Source organism: Salarias fasciatus, chromosome 11 (assembly GCF_902148845.1).
Source record: "Salarias fasciatus chromosome 11, fSalaFa1.1, whole genome shotgun sequence".
In the NCBI taxonomy this organism is placed as follows: domain Eukaryota; kingdom Metazoa; phylum Chordata; class Actinopteri; order Blenniiformes; family Blenniidae; genus Salarias; species Salarias fasciatus.
In genome coordinates this window covers 22,092,859-22,115,012 of record NC_043755.1, presented here as the reverse complement: position 1 = coordinate 22,115,012, position 22,154 = coordinate 22,092,859, and the positions used below count along the sequence as shown (strand labels likewise).

The 22,154-nt window shown below is 43.5% G+C and overlaps 2 protein-coding genes across 2 annotated transcripts in view; one reads left to right on the top strand and one right to left on the bottom strand.

The window, feature by feature from the left end:
- Positions 1-1,063: 1,063 nt before the first annotated feature.
- Positions 1,064-3,822, bottom strand: kcns2 (potassium voltage-gated channel modifier subfamily S member 2). The gene is made up of 2 exons (XM_030103446.1): positions 3,417-3,822; positions 1,064-3,155 (listed from the first exon to the last, which is right to left on the bottom strand). Exon 2 carries the CDS (start codon positions 3,151-3,153, stop codon positions 1,714-1,716), a length of 1,440 nt encoding a protein of 479 aa, XP_029959306.1. The 5' UTR covers positions 3,154-3,155; positions 3,417-3,822; the 3' UTR covers positions 1,064-1,713.
- Positions 3,823-15,388: 11,566 nt separating this feature from the next.
- The window catches only part of nipal2 (NIPA like domain containing 2), a 32,858-nt gene continuing 26,092 nt past the window's right edge, over positions 15,389-22,154 (top strand). Inside the window, exon 1 of the mRNA XM_030102221.1 lies at positions 15,389-15,611. Within this exon, the coding sequence (XP_029958081.1) occupies positions 15,522-15,611 (90 nt within the window). The 5' untranslated portion in view covers positions 15,389-15,521. The remainder of the gene's footprint in view (positions 15,612-22,154) is intronic.

The window sequence follows — 22,154 nt, the reverse complement described above, 5'->3', positions numbered from 1 at the left end:
GAACTCATTTACTGATTCTTTTTTCTCTTCTGGTTTTTTACTGTTGTCGTGTTTTGAATTTTCTCCCAGCGGAAAAGCCTTTAAAGGTTTGGGAAGTAAACAAAACAAGACTGATATAATTGGACTCGGTGAGTAAACATCATTTTAAATGAGCTCCCAAGAAGGCTGGCAAAAGCACAGATTCCTCATTAGGATTTTTCAAGTGAGCATTACCTTGCTACTAGAGTGTGTGGAGATTACCTCTGTGCCACTCAGTTATTCCCCGAACAAAACTCTAAGCTGACCTCATTTCATGCGTCCATCTCTGAGACTTTTGGTATTTACAGAAGATTAGGATTTATGTGCTGGCCTTTGCTAATTCAAAAAGTGACAAAAAAAAGTCACTTCTGGTGACCGGGAGTTGTTCGAACTGGGAGCCAATGATCAACAGTGACATTTTGTATATGAAACTAATTTGATTGATGGGTTCATTAAAATGTGCACACTTGTATGAGGTATAGCAGCTCGAGTAAAAGGTGAATCCAGACAGTGCTGAATGTGCTGCAGTGATAGTTTTGTAAATCACAGCGATGTGGACAAAGAGAACTGAGCACCAAATATGCACAATCATTAACCACAATAGCACCAGCATACAGGATGAAATGCTCTTTGAATTAAGCAATGGGATCAATGCAGCTGGCTGCTCTGAAGTACAAAACGACTGAATAATTGACTTTTTTTTGCAGCTGAAGTCCACTTATATCAATTCGCCCGTCATCCTGTAAAATGAAATCAATGGCGCTAAGTGAGTGCAGCATCTGTGACTGCATCTACCGACAGAGCTGTTTATTATGATTCTGACCAGAAGCTGCAAGGAAACCACAAAAACCCCACTCCAATTTATTTCACAGAGACACCTTGAGAGTTTTCCATCCTTCCTCTTTACAGCTCACAGGCTGGTGACAAGTAGGTAGATTGTTTTCACGAGTGAATATTTGAATTAAATCTAACATTTATAAAGGAGAAGCAAGCGCCACATCCTTCTAAAGCATTCTCAAAAGACAGCAGCAGCAAGCCATCATCAAGACCTCAGTTTACCTTTGAGTTTGATTACAGTGGCTGACTTGAAATAAAATGCATTTACCAAAATCAAAGTGTTGCTTCCTCCTCCAAAAACCCTAATCCAGCAGCACTAAATGTGCTCGCCATGTCAGGGCTGAATGGTTGTTGCTCTGCTTGTCAAACAGTTTCAGATATTGTGTCAGTCACTACTATAAATCCCCATCTCCCCCTGCAGGCTCACATGTGCCGTCTCAATCAGTGACTCAGACCCTCACATTAAAACAAACAAGAAGGTACATCGTGTATTCTTTTGTTTAATACATTTTTTTGTTTCAACCACACGTCTGAAGTATTGTTGCAACAACACGATTACACATCAAGACTCGTTCAAAGAGGGCACGACTGGAGTTACTTCTGACGAACTGGATCACGACAAGAACAGCTGGAAGGTGGACTACAGTGTTTCCCTCTGGTGTGGTCAGATCGGGGCCCGGCTGATGACACGGGGAGAAACATCACGTTCATTCTGGCCTGTACATCTTGTTTTTTTTTTTTTTGTTTTTTTTCGCTTGTCATTGTGACAGACACGCACGTGAACGCGTTATTGCAGTGAGCTACAGAGAGGCGGACATCGGAGGAAGGAAGAAGACTTTCAGCACCCTGGACAGCGCCTCAGTGGATGGACTCGTTCAGACTCTGCTCACTGGGTGAACTCCGGCTCATGTTGGACAAACTGGCCATGAGAGATTTCACTTTGTGCGCGTAATAGTTCCTCAGGTTAACGGAGGGAACCTCCTTGATGCCCTCGTCGAAATCGCAGCTCCTCATTGCGATTTCCAGCTGTTTCTGTCTCTTGTAGAAGAGCGAGAATTTATTGAAAATGAGTGTAATCGGAAGCACAACGACTAAGATGCCGGCCAGAATGCACGCCGAGGCCGTCAGTTTCCCCGCGATAGAGACGGGCACCACGTCCCCGTAGCCCACCGTGGTCATGCTGACGGTGGCCCACCACCAGCACGCCGGGATGGTGGACAGGTCCTCGCTGTCCTCTTTCTCCACCGTGTAAGCCATGACGGAGAAGAAAGACACCCCCACCGCCAGGTAGAGCAGCAGCAGCCCCACCTCTTTGTAGCTGTTCCTCAGGGTGGCCCCCAGGGAGCGCAGCCCCGTCGAGTGGCGCGCCAGCTTCAGGATGCGGAAAATACGCATGAGCCTGAGCACCTGCGCGACGCGGCCCAGGTTGGCCAGCGCGGGAGTGCTCTCCACCACCAGGTTTATCAGCAGCGTCAGGTAAAACGGGAGGATGGACACGAGGTCTATCACATTCAACGGGTGCTCGAAGAAGTGCAGGAGGTCCGGGGCCACCACGAACCTGGCCACCAGCTCCAGGGTGAACCAGCCGATGCCGAAGTGCTCCACGATCTCGAACCGGGGGTCCTCCGTGGGCTGCCCCTCGCCGTCCAGCAGGCTGAACTCGCTCATGCTGTTCATGCACATGGTGGCGATCGAGCCGATCACCACCAGGATGGACAGGATGCTGATGATGCGGCTGGCCACGGAGTAGCCCGGGTTGTCCAGCATCAGCCAGACGCGCCTCCGTGCGCTCCCGAGCAGCTGCTTGTCAAACTTGGTGGCGTCGTTGTAAAACTCCAACAGCTCGTCAAAGGACGAGGTCGTGCTCCCCTCGTCGCTGCGATCCTCCCAGTCCTCTCGGTCCTGGTCCATCTTCCTGCAGTGGTAGGCGCTGCTGCAGCAGGAGTCGATGAAGAACTCGTTGATGCCCCAGTACTCGATCTCCTGGCTGAAGGAGAAGATGCACAGCTCGGCCATGACGTGCAGCCGCCCCGTGTGGTAGAAATTCAGCACGTAGGGGAAGAGCGCCGGGTTCCTGTCGAAGTAAAACTCTTTCTCCGTGTCGTCGTAGTCGTCGCACAGCTCCAGGATGGACTCCTTGGACTGGCAGTGGAGAAGACGCGCCAGCCGCGTCTCGGGGAACCGGGACAGAGTGTCCGACTGGAGGCGCTTCTTGAAGCCGCCCACGTTGATGCGGATGGCGGCGTTGTCATCCATATGGGCCCCGCCGCCCGGTTCCCCCAGGAACTGACCTGTCATGACTGCACACATAAACACATGGACACACACGGACACACACGGGCACACACACAGACAAACATCACATTGATACAAAGAGGAGAGATAACTTCTTTGAGCTGAAAACAAAGAGCAGCTCAAACCTTTTGATTTAATATTGATTTTAAAGGTGAAAGACAGCACCGGTGAATGTTTTCAACCACGTGTTTCCAGCGAATGTACTGAGGAGAAGGTGAAGAGCAACGCTGAGACAGGCTGAGACAAAGACGCATGGAGCAACTTACTTTAACGCGCGGTCAGTTCATCCAGCCCTCCTGCAGGGAGACGCAGCATTTCAACTCCGTCGACCGCACATTGCAGTTCGCTGACTGGCAGTACTCCTTTGTTTGGATTGTGAGAGCTGCCGAGGATGAAGTCTTTCCCAGCGGGAGTCGGTCGGAGCGGATGTCAAATACAAATTTTGTATCCAGCAAGGAATCAGTGGATGTTCCCTCCTCAAACGCACCCGGAGGCTTCCTGTAGTTGGCTGTCCCTACATGGTGCATCCATCGGGCTCCTCACGTCCCCCTCAGCCACAGGTAGAAATCAGGGTACAGGATATTCCGGGAGCCATAGGAACTGACACACGCCCTACCAGCCAGCCGCGCTTTTGTTTGTGCGAGGGAATTCCTCTCTCTCTCTCTCTCTCTCTCTCTCTCTCTCTCTCTCTCTCTCTCTCTCTCTCTCTCTCTCTCTCTCTCTCTCTCTCTCTCTCTCTCTCTCTCTCTCTCTCTCCCTCCATCTATCTGTTGCTGCGCAGCAACACGTAGCTCTTCCTCTGCACCGCCCTCCTGGAGTCGTCTCAGCATCACGGTGCTGCGGGGCGAGGCGCAGCGAGGGAGTCACCAACTAACAAAAAAACAAAAACCCTCCAGACAGACAGAAGCATCATCTGAAAATAAACTGCTGCTTTCATTGTGTCACTGTAAGTTGGATTCCCGGAGCCCAGCGCTGCTGTAGGATTAAAACATTTACTATGATAACGCAGTCAGACGCATGAATAGATTTATTATTTTGTCACTTAAAAAACTAACTGTGATGTTTGTGTTATTATGATTTCACCCAACTGTGATTTAGTGTGAAAATACACAAGAAGTCCTCGGTGGAAGGACAAATGTTGCGATTCTGATGTTTCAAGTATTGATCTGGATCACAGCAAATGGAGCCAACTCCGCAGTGAAATAAACACTCTTGAAAAATGACTGCTTCAAAATGATCTGCGTGGATGTATCTTAAAAAAATATCTTCCAAGCTGAGGTAAACCTGATAATTTGTTGACAAACTTCCCAGAGCTCTCTCAAAGCCACACAGAAGATTATACAACCAACACACTGAGTTAAAAAAAAGAAAGAAAAGTCTGTCATTTAAAACCAAAGCTGTTTTAAACTGTAAGTATTCTGAAGGTGCTGTTACTGTTAGAGCTGTTTCGTCTCTGTTTCAGCTCCCAGTAAGGCTGCTGGGTTGATGTTTGAGCTTCCCCTCTTTATCATTTAACCCCATGATGGCTTCATAAAGAAGATTTAAGGTTATTGTGTTTTCTTCTTGTTTTCTGGTGAGCAGGAGAGATTCAGCCATGTAGGTTTGATTGAATTAGGTCAGGGAGGAAGATTGGGTTTGCTGTGTCTGCTTTTCTTTTGTTTCATATTGGATTGAGATTTGATGTGTTATATAAACAATTTCATTTTGTTTTTTGTTGTAGAAGTTGTGTTGAAATAAAAAAATAAATAAAACGAAAACGAAGTTATAGAGCATAATTGTCCCCTGCCTCTGAATTTTGCTCCTCTACAGTTCCCAGAATGGTTCTCAGGACTCTCCTAGAGAACATCAGTGACCTCTTTCCTGCTCTGTCTTAATTTATTGTGCATAAAATGTATAAAATCAAAACCAGATTAGTCAAACTTTCTATTGCTGTGACTGTGCATTCTCGTGCTTTTGTAATAGTAGGTGTGTCCATCAGAATTTGACTACACAGTATGTTTCAGCCAGACACAGACAGGCTTGTTGTAACAAAGAACTACTGATTTGAATAATCTGATCCGTCATCGCACTTATACAAGGTCTTGAAGTGAAATACCAGTTGCAAACCCCAAAATAGCTTTTAAATTTTCAATTCATTTTATTTGTATAGCACCAAATACAATTCAAGGCACATTTATAGAGAAAACAAAAACATAACAATTTCAAATGAGCGAGCAGAGGAGACAGAAAAAACTCCCTTAAAACAGGAGAACACCTGCCGACTCACAGAGCAGCCTTTCTGCAGAACCAGACTCAGAGGAGACCTTCTGCTGTTCTGGATCAAGTGAGGAGGTAGATGGGGAGATCTCTCTGCAGTCTAAACCTGTAGCAGCTTCACTAGAAAATGGTCCAGGGTGTCCTGAACCGGCCCAGACTGTTAGCTTTGTGATTCATTTAAGTGCATCGTGCCGCTATTCGGCTCACATCTTTGGTGATTTTGTTCTTGGGGTTGATTTGTTGGAAGATATTGCAAATAGATTTCTGTCCACAATAATACCTGACCAGAGTACCAACCATGATCGTTAGATCTTTCCATGAAAAGACACACTTCATTTGTAAAGAGAGGCGCAGAGCCTTCAGGGGCTTAAATGAGTCAGACTTCATGTGTTGTTCAACAACCTGGAGAATCATCAAAATCAAATAAACCTCTTCATTTAGGCGTTGTATGAAGACAAAAAGAATGTCATATTAGTGAACCATTTGTTTGAAAATGTCACTTGTATTTAATGGCAGTATTTGTAAATGGAAAATCTAAAGATGTTTAAAAAGAAAAAGAAAAAAAACTCCCTGAAGGTTACACATGAAAATGACAAAACAAAGGCTGGATACATGTTACGATCAATACTTTCATGCAAAGGTTACTGTTGAGCCTCTGCTCATTGATCAAACATTCACCGCATGCATTGTGGATCAATAGGATTAGGACGTTTAACTCATGCCGATGTCTTCTCCCGACCAGGGAAACAATACCCGACAAGCTCTTCACAAATACCACGAATTTCCTTTTGTCAGTTCACTGGAGACATCATTAAAGCTCACAGGTTACGGCGCAGAAACCTTTCTGTTGAGGAAGCGCTGCAGGTTTTTGTCTCATGTCTCCCAGGGGGTCGAAGGAAAGCGGTCGAAGAAATGCCACCTCACCCAAACTGGCGTGTGTCTTTGTCAGACGGAGGAGGAGGTTGGGGGGCATGCTAATTGTATCATTTGTTGCTAAGATGTTGAGTCATAAACCAAAAAAAAAAAACCCAAAAAGCATTAAAGTGCAGATTGAGTGGTTGAAAAATACTCGACTGGAGCGTTTCCTGTCCCAACACAAACTTTCAGGCAGCCATGATAAAGGTTACAGCGCTGCCCCTCCATTTAGCTGAGAGAGACGAGCCAAAGTGACGGCAATAAAAGCTGTAACTGCTCCCTCGGGCCGTGCCAGCGCCATCGTTCCAGTCTCCCTCTTCACCGGCGTCATTTATTGGCCATCCTGTTAAAGACACCGGGTCATAGTTTCGTTTGAAAATGCATTCAGGATCATTTGAAGCAATTTTCCGCTTGCTGTATTGCATTGTTTGGGAATATATCCACAGGCTTGAAGGCAGCACTGGAACCGGCGACGACGAAATGAGATTTTTCACTCCCAGGCAGCCAGTACATTAATATTTCAGCTCTATTTTACTCCCAACAATCGCAGCTTAACTTGAGCTTGTAAACCCATCAGACTCTTTGAACAGATTGGGGCTTTTTACAGTTGAAATCATTCACAGAATCCAAAGTTTTTTTTTTATTTTTTTAAGGGGTTTAATATAGCTGCACTGCATTCACTCCCTGTTTGAAGGTTTTGCCAGTCACACAGATCCTGGACACCTTCACACTGAAGCTGAGGAAGATTTCAGAAAACACTCACCACTCTTCTCAGTAGATTACAATATGCTCAATATACAGAAATTTCCTTTTATTTCCTGTCTGTTGCCAGATATCTGTGTTAGCTGTGATTATAATCCTGCTTAGTCTCTCCAGCAGGGTCTTATTCAGTGGCTTTGTAACATCCTCTGCTCCTTTCTCTCCTTGAGGGTTGTGATCTGTATTATTGCAAACACATTTTTTCTTCCCATGTGTGAGTGTGCTTCAATGTCCACGTGATCAACACATCTTCACTACAGCCTTTGAAGAGGCTGTCAGACATCAGGGCTCAGGAAACAGTCAGTCTTTATCGTTTACCAACCGTGAAATGTTTACTTTCCATTCAGAATACCTGACTTAAGTGAACGTAAATGGCGTACACACACACACACACACACACACACTCACACATAAGCATGTACACATGCACACAGATACACATCTTCAGGTTTTATTAGCGTGGGTGAAGCAGCTTGATTCTCAGTGTTTGTAATCGCAAATGTCAACAGGACTTTGTTCGGGATTACCAAGGTGGTTTGTTTTAAATTATTTGCTCTAACCCACAATCATCTGCTGATGATTCACTTGCTGCTTTTCAATGAAGCGAGCAGCTTTTGATTCATTCGTCTCCCACATGGCCGAGTTTAATGTGCTGCTTTACGGGGGAGGAGGAGGAGAAACTATTCCTCATTGGCCGTTCCTCAACAGATCTGCTCAGATCTTCTCTCTTAGTGAAATTAGGCCTTGGAATGAAAGCCGTCAGTTCTGTTTTGTCACTGCAAGTTTTCCACAGCCTGTGGAAAGAGGCGTGGGGGATGAAGTGGTCAGGTCCTGAACAGTAATGATGGAGTGTTCCACTCCCAAATTTACATGTAAAAGTCATTTTATCTATCAATTTCAGAGTGCACTTCAACAAATGGTAACTACAGCCTCTGGGTCCGGACAGCAGTAAAAAGGCATTATCTCTGAATGTGAGGAAGACGTCTGGCAGCAACTAAAAATTGCTGCTTTGCATGAAAAAAGGTGTGCAAGATTACATTTGTAGTATTTTGTTCAATGTGTTGAAGAGCGCAACCTTCTGTCATTTATTTTACATTTTAAGGATTCTGTTGAGTTTACAGGAAAATGAGCACCAACTACCATCTGAATAATTATCACAACTTCAGTGTCCAGCTGCATTTGCTTCCCTTTTTTGTGTCAACTTCTGTATGTAATCCTGCAATGTGTCCCTTTTTTAATTTAAAAGAAACACATGCTGCAGTAATGAATAGCCAAATGAGTGAAGGCAATGTTGCCTAGTAACAAAGCTTTGAATCTCCATGCTCAGATCATGAGTTTTCCATGCAGTGGGGGGAAAACAGATTGCCTCAGGTAAAACAAACACTTAGAAAAAGTTTAAAAAAACAACACCAGTGAATGTATCACCCAGTTAGATGAAATAGTATGCTTCCATGCTGTTTTTTGTTGTTGTTTTTTTTGGTTATTTAGCTCAAACTAGTCTCAGCTGACTCCACCCAAGACAGGTCTTCAGTGTGAGGGAGCACAGACAGAGGTCCAAAACACAGAGGTCAAATTCAACAACCCAATAAAGGAGTCAGTTACTGAACCAGAGGCAAGGACAATAAAGAGGCGCTACACCACGAAATAATCTGCAGAGCGACAAAGATACATGAACAAACAGCAAGAGGAAGGGCTCGACAAGACACGAGTGGAAACACTGAAGGGACAACACAAATCACAGACATGGGACGGGAACCAAACATTAACCAGAACAGACATTGGCCCCAAAATTAGACTTATCCCACATTTACACAATGTTCCCTGTAAAAATGCAATGGAATTTTTCAATTATCACTTAAAAACATTGCTGTGGAAACCTGCCTGACAGACTCACAAATAACAAAACAGTATGACGCAGAAACCTGTGTCTCCCTTCTAGTCTGTGCTCTCTCTCTGTCTCTCTCTGTCTCTCTCTCTTTTAAAAAGGAATTTTTCCTTTCGATGCTTTTGCTTGCTCATGTGGAACTGCTGGGTTTTTATCTGTAAAAGTGACTGGAAATGACTGTGTATATCTGGCACTATATGGCACCACTCCTCAATCAAGAAAGTTCTAAGTAACATCATCATATAATTTGGATAGCTGCTCATTTGCATATATAGGATAAATTGGACGGTGATGTCATTTAAACCGATACATTGTTGCAACTCGTCAGTCAGGAAAGTTCTAAATGACATCATCATACAGAAAGAAGGAACCGTATCGGTGCAAAGTGATAGAGAGCCCCGATCATTCAAAGGCAGCTTTTAAATGGAAGTTCAGACATCTGTTCACAGACATCTGGTGTGTTTTATTATTCTTTTACAAATGTAGAAATGCTGTCTATAGTTACAGATCAAATTTGATTGCTGTTTTTTGTTATGTTTTCACACAGCAACATCGGAATAATTTGGAATAATGTCAGATTTCCTGTTTGTAATATATTCTGTCAAGTATCCATTCATTTCATTAATCATATGTTCAGTTTTCCAATAAATAACTGAACATGCATCTTGAAGTGCCATTATGGAGGGATCAAAATTCTCTGAAATATAAACATTTCTTTTTTAAGAAATGCAATAGTTGCTTTGCCTAGTATTTATTAATTTTTTTAAAACATTGTGACTCAGTTACTTTTTTGAAGAAGTAACTAGTAACTATAACTGATTACTTTTTTTTTTTTTAAAGTAACTTGTTCAACACTATGGAGAACATATTCAACAAAAACATGACATGAAAAAGTGACCCTAACAACACCATGGCAGGACTTGGATTCTGGGAACGAGGAATGAAATAATCACAAGATAAACTAAGAAGATCCCGGTCACCGAAACACAAAACCAGGACTGTGTGAAATAGTTCCAAACACCACAAACAGATAGATACTCAAACTCACTTCAATTCACACCAAGCAGCAATTTTAAAATGATTATTAACCTAAAACTCCTGGTTTTGAAGCACTCCTGAAGCAGAAACACCCCTGAGCCCAGACCTCCACACTGGAGCATCCGACCTTCGGTAATGACTGTTCATGTCGTTCTGTTTGTAGTTTGGTGCTTCGCCCTGTTCACGTGCTGTGCCTTTGGTCATGTTTGGTGTTTTCATGTTGTTCTGCTCTTTTGCTCTTTGACGAGTTAAATACATGTGTGAACGACACCATGACCTCGGTGCTCGGTCATGTATGGAAAGCGCCTGACAAACAGGTGCTAGATTACAAACAGATGCTAAAAATACGGTCAAACCAAGACTACGTCAGGCTTGAGCGAAGCACAGCGTCAGTAACCACCAAGCTCAATGAAACAAAGTCAAGGGAATGAAAGCCACCAGCTTTCCAGGTGGGACGAAGACAAAGAGAGATCTTGAAAGGAAACCAGCTTACAGCTTCCCGTGCAGATAAATCCCTCAAAGAGAAAGAAGAAACCAAGGATTAGTGCCGAAGGAGAGAAGCAGAGGCAGGCCAACACAATAAATGCTATAATATGGCTCAGGGCCATCACATAGAGTAGTAAAGGAAAAATTAATTCTGAATGCCTAAGTCATAAAAATAGTAGATGAAATGCACCTAGCTGCTTTCCGTTACAGGAGGAAAATAGAAAAATGGGTGCCGAATTTTATTTTACAATGATATTTTCCTTCAATTTGCAAATAGTCTCAAGACAATACTTCCTGTAATTAGTAGATTTTTAGATAGTGCACACTCTCAGCAGTCTGTCACTTGCAATTGGTACACTTAGACGGAGACTTCAGCTGAACTCCACTCTAAATTTGGCCCTAAAATAAAAGGCAGCTTTATTGTTCTGTGTCAGTTGAGTTGTAGGAAAAGGAAATGAAATGCTCTCTGTATTAAAAGGGTCTTTGGTTTGATCTTCCGGCCCTGAAATCACTGGAAATAATCTGCCCCGTGTTATTATTAATTTTGAACTGAACAATGGAGATTCTGATCACGTTGGGTCAAAAACTAATTCATTCCAAACATGTGGGTTTGAAGATAAGCATTTTAGACGCTGTGAAATGCTGGAGGTGACACTACTGGGACACAGCGATGAGGTTTAAAGAAGGAGAGGCTGCTCGGTTTTCTCAAGGGAATAATCACTAACAGAGTTTCTGAGCGTTGGACCTGCGACAAGCTTTCATTTTCACTTGTGAGGTTTAGAAAGCGTACCCATTCGGTTCAGTTCATTTGTCCCTCGTCGAGTTTTAATGAGTGGGTTAGTGTGAAGGACATGCAGATTGGAGGGAGGAGCCTGAATGAGAGAGAAACAGATGTAGAAGGAGAATATGGTCGCTCTTATCTTCTTCTCTTCTTCCTATCAAAGCCTGAGGTGCAGGCTCAAGTGAGAGTGTGTAGGAGTTTTTTGTGTTGACTAAATCTGCTACTCCCGATCTTTTCCTCAGCTGCCTTTATGTCTCTCTCTCTCGCTCTCTCTCTCTCGCCTTCCTTTGCTTTCTTTCCAACTCTCTTGCCGTATATATCTTCTATTCTCCCCTCACATTTCCCGGTTTCACGTCTGCGCCGAGGTGAGGGTTCAGCGGCGCTTTGACCTCGGCCCTGACTGGAAACTTCAGGGCGTCGTCTGACGCCTCCCCGGGGAGACTCCATCAGCGCCGGGGAGAAATGCCACCGCTCGCCGTTCATGACAAAAGCTGCCATTCAAACTCTCCCTGTGAACCCTGCCGGAGAAGCCGGCAGTCTCCCGAGAGATTCGTGGAAAGAGTCAAAAAAAAAAAAAAAAGAAAGAGTGGGAATCTATTTCGTCGTGTTATCCTGACATGTGACATAAAGTGTGCTTTCAGTCGTCTTCCCGCTTTCACTTCACGCCACGGTAATCACATCAAATGGGTCCTGATTACTACGGTCGGCTGAGAGCCGGCTGACTGAGGACATAACGTAGACAGAGAGGCGTCAGGATGAATACAGATGGAAGCTGGAGACGGTGATGCTGCAGCAACCAGCAGAGGCATTCTGAACATGAGTGCAGTCATTTTCCATGTAACATGTTAACAAATGACTGTCTGTGCCCCGTTGACTGGAGTTCAAGCAAATTTACTCGATGATAAAGTAACTCTGACATCTACATGGCAATCTAAATCCAGGCGCAGTTATGGAGTGTAATTGGTACAATAAGATCCCACCCTGCAAAACACAACTTCTGGCATCTACAGCTATTTCCAGCTGCCTCTGGCTGCGACTCAGGTGAGCGGCTCCACTGCATCCTTCACATTCAATCACTGTGCTCCAGATCTGTACTCTCACTCACTGCCTCTTCCCTCCACTAACTTCACTGACTGGGAAGCACTACTGACCTACTTTTAACAGTTTGTTTTCCCAAAATCAAAATGCTAAAACCCATGGATGAAGGTGACCTGGTGTACCTGACAGGAAGGCTCAAAAGTCACTGATTATTGATCCATCATAGTATAATTCATGCATGGAGTGACTGTTTACATTTCTTGTCAAACAATCAAAGAAACAAACACCAAATGATGAGTAATGACTGGGACTCAAAACATCCTTGAACACACAGAAAACTTCACAGAGAAATCTTTATTTGATGAACTGATCAGAGACACAACGCTTGCTTATGGTGTCTTACAATAACTTAACTATGTCAAGCACTTTTATTTTCAATCATATCAAAAGCAGTTTTACTGTTTTGAGTTCAGAATGTGTGGTGCTGTAGTTAACATTCTCAGCTCAAAGAGAGAGCTATGTTGGGTTCAAGCAGCTGTACTGCTGGAGGAGCCAGAGGATGTTTGGGACGTCTCCTATAAGATCCTCAACAACTTCTTCAACTGGGCTGGTAATGGCTGCAGAGAGGATCACCAGGACGCCTCTCTGCACCATTTCCCGCCTGCCTCACACTGCCGGCATTCTCTGCAGAGAGAGACATCAAGAGAAACATCATGTTTTCCGATGTGTACATGATAATAAACTTTCATTTGGATTTAATTGTTTTGCCTAAATCAAATGCTCTCTTTGGATGAAACATGTGTAGAAGATAAATGAAGTTTTCCACTGCAAAGGTTTTTAATCTTATTACGAAAACATTTTGATGCATGCCGCTGAAAACCAGGAAGCTCAGTAAAAATTGCAATAACTTCCTATAGTTGCTAAATATACAGTATATAAAATATATAGAGTCTGTGCAGTACCCTTGAAGACTAAGTCCCTGATAATAACAAATGCATGAATCGATATGTGTAGCGAAGCTGAGATTTGTAAAGTTGGAGGCTTAACTGTTTAAATCTTGTGCGGAGGTCATTGTGTTTCCATGGGAACAGGGAACGACATGTCGATGCACACAGTAGCAGCGGCTTCTCCCATATGTTAACTTATAAAGCTGGAGGTGTGTGTTTGATTCAGCATGTGCCCACGAACCCAGGGGCGGCTGATGCTTCATGTTGGAGAATGGAAGATCCCCTGTTCCTGGATGTGAAGGCGTCCCGGTGGATGAATCAGTGAAGTGAGAAGAGATGAGCTTTAAGCTGGGCCGAACAGACGATCTGATCACAGATATTAATTAGCCTGAAGACAAAGAGGAGTATCTGTTACTGTGAAGGTCGTTTTTGATTGTTGTGTTTGAGACCTCCTGCTGGACTGTGTGGCATCATGTTTCCTTCATCATCATCATCATCATCATCATCATCATCATCAGGATCCGTCATCCTCAATGAGTCCTCCTCTTGAAAGAGTGCGTCTGCCTGATCTGTATGATATAATTCTGTTTATGCTAAGAGCACAGCACACAGCAGAACAAACACACTCCCATCATTCTTCCCATCACTGAAGGGACTCAGGATCAGTGAGATCCCACAAAAGACAACACAACAATGAAATCTCATCCCTTTGACTGCGACATTCTCTCAGCTGGATGGAGTTCAGAGCCTGTTCTGATGATGCACAGACCGGATCCGTGTCATTGTTTGTTGTGATTATCTATTTTTTTCCTCCATCCTTTCATCTGCTCATGAGATTCATTTGCAGATGTGTACATAATGCCCCACCTGTTGTCTGTAGGTGGGAACGGTTCCAGTCGAACGAGTGGAACATCATGTGGCTCCTTTGAATCCGATGTGTTGTCTGGTCATCTGTGAGTCTGATAATCACTTTTCCGTGCTGTCCTGAATTTGCCCAGCAGGTGACACCATGTTTAACAGCACCTGGAGACTCCATGACCCGAATTAAAGGTCTGCAGCCCACGCTCTGGAGCCACAGGCAGCTTTTATGCCCGTCTGTAATGACTCCAGGAAGCACTCTCATAATATAGTATAAACAAACATCACTGTATTATTTTTTAAATTTTGCTGGAAAGCAAACAATATTTGCACTGTTGTTTTCAGTTTGAGATGCTAAATGTTGAAGAAAATTATAGTTCAGTAGATCTTTTACTAATATATTGTCTGTCACATCACACTGTGCCACCTGATTGCTGCCTTTTGAACAGATTACAAAAGTTTCACTGCCAGAGAAAACTTCAACAACTACAACAACTATACACTGCTGTATGGCTAAAATATAAAAATGGCAAAATGGCAAAATAAATACATAAATAAATAAATCTTCAGCATGTTAATATGCCCAAATATAAAATAGGTAAAATTCCTATAACTATTTTTTATTATTTAAGTCTTGAATGTAGTTTTAAGTTTGATAACAGCAATATAAACATTTGTGAAATGAAATAATTTTGTAGACTGATACAAATTTTGTAGACTGATGCAAATTTTGTTTGGAGAAAAGTTGGTTACAACCTCTCTTTTGGCTATTAGATTTCACAGTAACCTTGACCTGTGGAACAGTGAGTGCTCCCACCTGTGGGTGCAAATCCTGACCTGGAGTTTGCATGTTCTCTCTGTGGATGCGTTCAGTGTGTGTCTGAAGCAGTTTAAACTTCGTGGGGATATCTGATCCTGGTCACAAGACTCCAGCATTTCAATCAACTGATTTCTGCTCGTCAAACAAATCTAAAGTTAAGGCTTTGCGCCGTGCGGAGCGCTTCGTGCTGGCGCAACAGTAAGAGCACCTGTTCCACTGTGTTAGCTTCAATGTGCCTTGTAATATTGTACATCAGAGAATGGAAAAACTAAAATAGTCGGATTTCTTTTTAATTAAAGGGTTATTGCTTATTTATTACGACTTATATAGCAAAACAAGCGTGACGAACGTTCTTTACATGCCCGTACAGCCGCGCTAATAGACGAGTGAGACTTTTGTCCGATTGCCCCTGAAGCCGTCACAAAGTGCGGATCCGGGTTCACAGCAAAGACTCGGCTGGAGTTTCTTCTGAGGACGGCGCGTGGGATGAACGGACGGGATGAGGCGAGACGCGGCGGCCAGACGTGACAAGCGAGCGGGAGCTGTGGCAGAATAAGAAGATTTCTTTGTTTCCATGATAAGGAAAACATGGAGAACAGCAGTTCCTCACAGGCGGAGGCTCTGAATGGGACCTGGGCCCAGGCGCACCGCGCAGAGATCCTGGAGAACCCGCTGCAGGTAGGTCCGGTTCTCCGTCTCTCCGGTGTTCCTCCACAAACAGCGGACATGACTGAGAGGGCTTTATTGAAGCATGACATAATAAAACAAACAGGTTTACTAGACAGTTTTAAAACAACTTTCCACTTGTTACATAGTTTTGAAAAGTTATATTCTTATTTATCTACCACCTGTTGCTACCTGGGGTTTAGTTGGCGTTGTTGGGAAATCATGCTGAACCTGTTGGTGCAGTTTGCTCTAAATGTTAAGCTCTTATAATGCATCCGTTATTTGCAGAAAGATCCATCGATCGCGCTGCGCACTTAATCAATGATAATTATCATGCAATGGTGTCAATCGTGCATAAAAAGCTTGATTCCCCTCATAAATTCATCTATCTATACTTATTTATACACAACATACAAAAAAACCTTGCAAATAATCTATATTAATAAATAATTCTTTATTTTATTATAATAAACATAGACCATCAGCAAACTATGTCCAAGTGACCACACACTGATTTAAATCATACTGATATACACACATCCACACTTAAATTTAGTTCAACATGTCTGAAAAGGGGAAGTAGGGATTGAAACTTATTTAATCCTCCCTCTTCTTCAGTATTCAGAAGATAAAACTTATAGTTTTACTTTCATACATTAATTCATACAGTGCCCACCCCCACCACCCCCCACCTGGAGAAATGAAGGAGGAGATAAAGTTAGACTCCTCCATGTGAAAACATGAAAAGCTCATTGGGAGATGAGCCCTGGGTGTGGATGTTGATGGAGCTGAGTTCTATCGATGCTGGCACCTGTCACAACTCTTTTATGCTGCCATCATGATTAAATAATTGCTCCGAGAGGATTTTCCTTCTTTAGAAATTCAAACTTTGCTAAGATGACTGCAATAATCTGCCCATTAGGCTGAGGATAGTGTGATGTTGTGCTTTTCCTTCATAGTAATGTAAAGCTCTCACTGTGTGTGCACTGTGTATTCTGTGTGTCAGTCCTCTGCCCTCCCACTCTTCTGCACACACACACACACACACACATTCTCCTCGAGCTGATTTCCCCCCGTCACTGTGTTCCTCTCTGTCTTTCCCCCCCGTGTCTCCGCTGTGTGACATTAGCATCAGGGACCACAGAGAGCGAGGCAGAGGAGGACTGAGAGGCGTGAGTAATGGGTGACGGCCCGTCGGTGGGCTGCCGGAGAATAGACCTACTGTAAGAGTCCTGAGCAGCTGGCTAATGGTCCCGGCTCCCTCTTCGTCCAGAGCTGCCCACCATCCTGAGAGCATCCCCACATCCAGGGGACAATATCTGTCTGTCTCACACTCGAACCGCAATCTGGGCCTGAAAATATGCCACTGGGAAAGTCGGTGTAACTGAAGTGAGGCAAACGTTGGAGAGCGCTAGTTGGCTGGAACAAATGGCAGATGAAAACTCTGAAGTGGTCGTTGTTCTGTCCCAGGAGACGACTGGCTGGAGGAATCTGCACGTAACAGTTGATTTAGTTTTACGTAGAGGTGCTTTGATTTTTTTTTTTTTAAGGCGGGGGTGGGCTGACAGACAAAGTAGGAGCTACAGCAGCGGAAGCTAAGTTCAGGTTTTCAGGGGAGTGTGTGATTAAGTCTTTCACAAAAGAGGTGGTGGTTAAAAGTAGACAGAGAAACAGAAAAACATCTGACTCAGATTGGGCTTCCTGTTGGTGCGTTACATGCAAGTCCCACAATGCATTAAGTGGTTTTAATAATTGCAGAAGAGGGTCCTGCAGGTTTACAGTACAGCATTTCTTTTTAAACAAATTTCCTAAGCATAATGGACACAACAAAACATGGGACCATCTTGCTAAAAATCTTCCCAGAATGAGGTTTCTGTGATTCGTCCAATGTCACCAGTTCTGTTCAAGTCGTCTGGGATATACTGTACTGAAGATAAGAGCTGATGCAGCCACATTATATGTTATTTTACACGTGGGCCTGCTTTTTTGAAGGGCCTTTCTGTGCTCATACAGAGTTCCTATGTTCTATGTAAAAAACAAAAAAAAGTCTGCTGGTGGCTTTTAGCAGATAAATCACCTGAGCTGCTCCTACTTTGCAGGTTTTGCCGCTCTTTGTCACTATAGTCCTGGTTTGCACTGATCATGGTTGTTCAAGTACTTTGAATTTTCTGTAGATGTTTCTGTACCTGAAGGTTTTATGAAGGTAGTTTGTTGACCCACTACTCAACCCCTGATCTGGAGGACCAGGGCATCGCTCTTCATCTGACATCTACCCTTTGACCTGTTCAGCGTGACTGACCCTGCCAGCAGAGCTCCACGACGAAGCTCTCTGGAGTAAGAGCGCCAGATTAGCTCCAAATCGTTTTTGTGGATGTAAAATATGTAGCAGAGATGAGGGTTCATCTTTTCTTTGTATTTCTGGCCCATTTTTTGCCTCTGGTCTGACGCTGCCCTCACCCTCCACCTCTGAGCAGAAAGTGAAGGGCTTCACCCAGAGATCAGCCCATTCTGGGGCGGGACAGATCACCATTGTCAGCGGGCACAAAGGGTCACTCTGTCTTTACGTTTGTCTGATTGTTGGTCACTGTCTCCCAGCGAGGAGGAGGAGGAGGAGGAGGAGGAGGAGGAGTGCTGTCAGTTCCTTCATCAGAGCTCCGTCAGCTTTAGCTTTTCTCCAGCTTTCAGGCAGCTAAACCTGTTTTTTAAATGGGGATGCAGTTTTGCTGCAGTGATTCCATTTTCCTTCTGTTGCAAGTGAAAGCACCGCCAAAATTACTTGTCAGGAGAAACGCTTGTGCCTTGATGAGAACCGTGAAACTCCTCACATTATCAGAGCTTGGGTGCAGGATTAAGGTTGCTAACAGAATTTAAACTGGATTTCAGGTAAAAGATAACAAAAAAAAGTGTATTTGTGTGTTCTTGTTTGTTCGCATTCAGGATTCCATTGCACACTCTAATTCATCTTTGGTCAGCCGGCCTGGGAAAATAATGCTTTAATAACTTGTACATTTTAACTATAAAGTTTTTCTTTGTGGTGACAGAGTGATGAAAATGTCCTAAAACCTAACAATTAGTACTGAAACTTACTGCGACCTCAACACAAAGCCAAGTTTAATGAAGCCTTCTGATGTGAATTTCATTGAAATATTCAAAAAAACTTCCTCTGTAGCTGTTGCATTATGGGTATTTTTACAAACTCACCCTGACAACATGGCTTTGGGGGGCAATGAAGAAGCTATTGTTATGGCAGCATTACTGAAATCTCAGTGTTGTGTTCTGTCTGAAATTTGTTTAAAAAAAAAGTTGTTTTCTTTGAAATCTGTACATTTAGCTTGGTAGTTTGGTGAGCTGGATCGGAGCCTCTTGTGATCCAGTTATTTCCAGTATACCAAAAGCTTAATCTGACTTTGCTTTTTACGTTTAGTAAACAAAAATGAATCTATTTTAATGGGTGAAATCAAAGATCGACAGTTCTCCATGCACAGGACCGAGGGTTTAAAAAACCTCTTTTAGCATGCCTCTGCAGGACCGGCACATCTTCTGGGTTAAAATATGAGCTTCTACGTTTACATCTAACAAAACGTCTCAACCTTTTTGGAATTTGTTTTGCATGAGGCGTCACACTATCCAGAGGGAAATAACAGCTTTTTGATCAGGGTTAGTTCCCAAACTCCTGTCTTGAATTCACTTAAAGATCACCTGGTAATTTGATGTGATTAAAAAAAAAAAAAAAGAAAAACTCTTCCCATCAGCCGGTGTTTGCTCACAGTGTGCGTCATTGTGTTGTTAGCTTGCTAAGCTGTCAGTTCTTCAGTGTCATTTGTCCTCTGGTGACATTTTGTGCAGCTAAATCCCTCCTCTGTAACAAACTAATTACATTTTGACAAAGCTGAAGCAAAGCTGGAGTATTAGCAGCTTCCTCTCGAGGCCGGCCTCAAATAAACGCTGTGAGACTGAAGCCAGAAGCGAACCGTCCGCTTGTCCAGCCGCAGATGAAGTGATAAGAGAAATAGACGTTTTCCCCGAAGCTTTCATATAATTACATGCGTTTGATTTGCCTGCTTTGTCCTCATCTGCATTTAGAAAGTATTTTTGTTGTGTTAAGTCACACACAAAAACGACCATCTCAGTATGATCTGATCTTTTTTGAAGGAGTTCAATTTTCTTCAAAAAGAAATGAGGACTAAAGGTTACTTTAAGTAACGATACCAAGTAGCCGTTAATTAATTTTTTTAAACAAAAGTAATTAGTAATTGATTACTTATAAAACAAAGTAATTGGATTACTTTTTAAGGAGTAATCAGTCGTGAGATTACTTTTATGGACTAATCCCAACAACACTGCTATTATTAGTGTTTAAACTGCATGGTGTAGTGGTTAGCTCTCTTTCATTTAGTGAGAAGTTCAAGCTGGGACTGTGTTGTGTGTGTCGTGTGTGTGTGACTGGAGCTGTGTCCATGTGCACGCTGCTTTCTCAGCTCCAGCTGTAAAACTGAACTAGAAAAAATGCTGAAGACGACTGCCAGAAGAATAACTTTTAGTATCAGTTTAATCAATATCAGTCCCAGTGAGTCGGACCTGGCCTTAAAAGCCTGTGTGTGGTTTGTCAGTTGAGGGAAACCAGAGAAAATGTATTGCTGTAGATAACATAGAAGCATTACTGCATGATAGCTCAGCCTTCAAGAATAATAATGATAATACAATGTTTTAGCAGGAACCTATGAAGGAAAAAAACAAGCACAGAGAGGCCTGCCATGAAAAGCCCAAAACAAAACACTGATTATCTAAAAAATTAGTGATTTAAAACCTCAAATTTAAAACCATACTTAAAGGTCATATATAATGAAAAACTGTAGTCAATATAGTGTAATTTTACTGCTGAAGATGCTAAAACTAAACGGATTTGTGACAGACACACACACACACACACACACACACACACACACACACACACACACACACAGATAATGAGACTATAAGAGTATATAATTTAAAAGCAGAAGCCTAGAATAGTATTTTTCTCAAAGGGAGAACGAGATAAAACTCCTCCAGTAAGCTAACAGAGTGTAGCGGAGGAGGCCCGGTGTGTGAAGTGAAGTCTCCCGTCTCTTTTCTGTAAAGTTCATGATGTTTGCTAAGTAAGCCGACGAGCCAAAGGCACTCCCAGCGCTACCGGTGTGGCTTTGTTTGCTCTTCCTGTGACAGGAAGACTCTTTATCACTCTCTGCTCTCTCTCTCTCTCTCTCCCTCTCTCTCTCCCTCTCTCTCCATGTTACTTACTTACCATGCTTCTACACTGCAGCACAGATCCACAGAATGATGTGGAGATGAATCCCTGCTGGCGCTGCATGTTGGGTGAAATCTGTCCTTGAGTTCTGGCACCTGAGTCTCTCTCTGTCATGTCTTCATGACCTTTGACCTCCACACTGTGTAGAGCAGCAGCCTCCTCATTGGCTCGGTAACAGCAGGGCAGCAGCGTGCCACTTACACTCTGACCCCGTGAAGCTGGATCAGGGTATCGATCATGGATTAGTGAACAGAGCACAGCTGCTCTGTCACCGTGCAGCGTAGGATGCTTCTAGCCACTGCGTGCGCGCACACGCGCGCACACACACACACACACACACACACACACACACACACACACACACACACACACAAACACACACACTGAAATACTTCTTACCTCGATATGAAATCAGTTCTCTCCTGGGAATTATATCAGCGAGCCACCACCGCCCCAAATCCTGCTTATCTCTCCTGGGAATATCGAACACACACACACACACACACACACACACACACACACACACACACACACACACACGTGGCTCTGCTGTGGTGTGGTTTCATGCCTGCTGAAGGTGCGTTTCAGGTCACTGCACTCATCAAACTCGGTGTCGGAGCGGGAGTGTGAAGCAGGGCGAGCAGGAGATAGCGGCTGGAGAGGAAACCTGGTGTGTGTGGCGGCTCTGAATTTAAAGTCACTCAAATCTGTAATCACGCATGGTGGCAATGCCAAGCTGTCAGGCTAAAAAGAGCAGTGGTTTCCCTTTCAGGTGGGCTGTTGGATGAAATTATATTGTTTGATGAGCAGATAAGTGTTTAGGACGCAGCTTTTTGGTGAACGCAGCAGATGAAGCCCTACGGCGAGAATGAGAATGTGCCATTGTTGCACTTTTATTTTGTGTTTACACGGCAATGTTTTAAAATGATGTCTGTTTACACAGAAATCTCTTCAGAAAGTTTCACCTTGGGAGCCGTTTTCAAGAAGTCGTGTTTTTTGTAACTCTGCGCAAAGTTTTCATGTAAACTGGTCCCAAAAACTCCACAGTTGCTTTCCGCTTTCACTTGAAGACGCTGCTGCGTAAACAGGGCCTCAGTCTTTCTGACTCTCTTTAGGCCACGAGGAAAGGAGCTTTAAACGGGCTCTTTCAGTGAAGAGTTTGAATCTATTTCCAGTCAGTCCTCCTCATTTTGAAGCCAGTGCTCCTCTTTGAATGTTCCCCCTCGTGTTGTGATATTCTGGAGCATCCCTTGACGTGTTGCTACTAT

Coding starts and splice junctions, on each gene's coding strand:
- kcns2 (XM_030103446.1), bottom strand. CDS start 3,153: ATGACAGGTCAGTTCCTGGGGGAACCGGGCGGCGGGGCCCATATGGAT.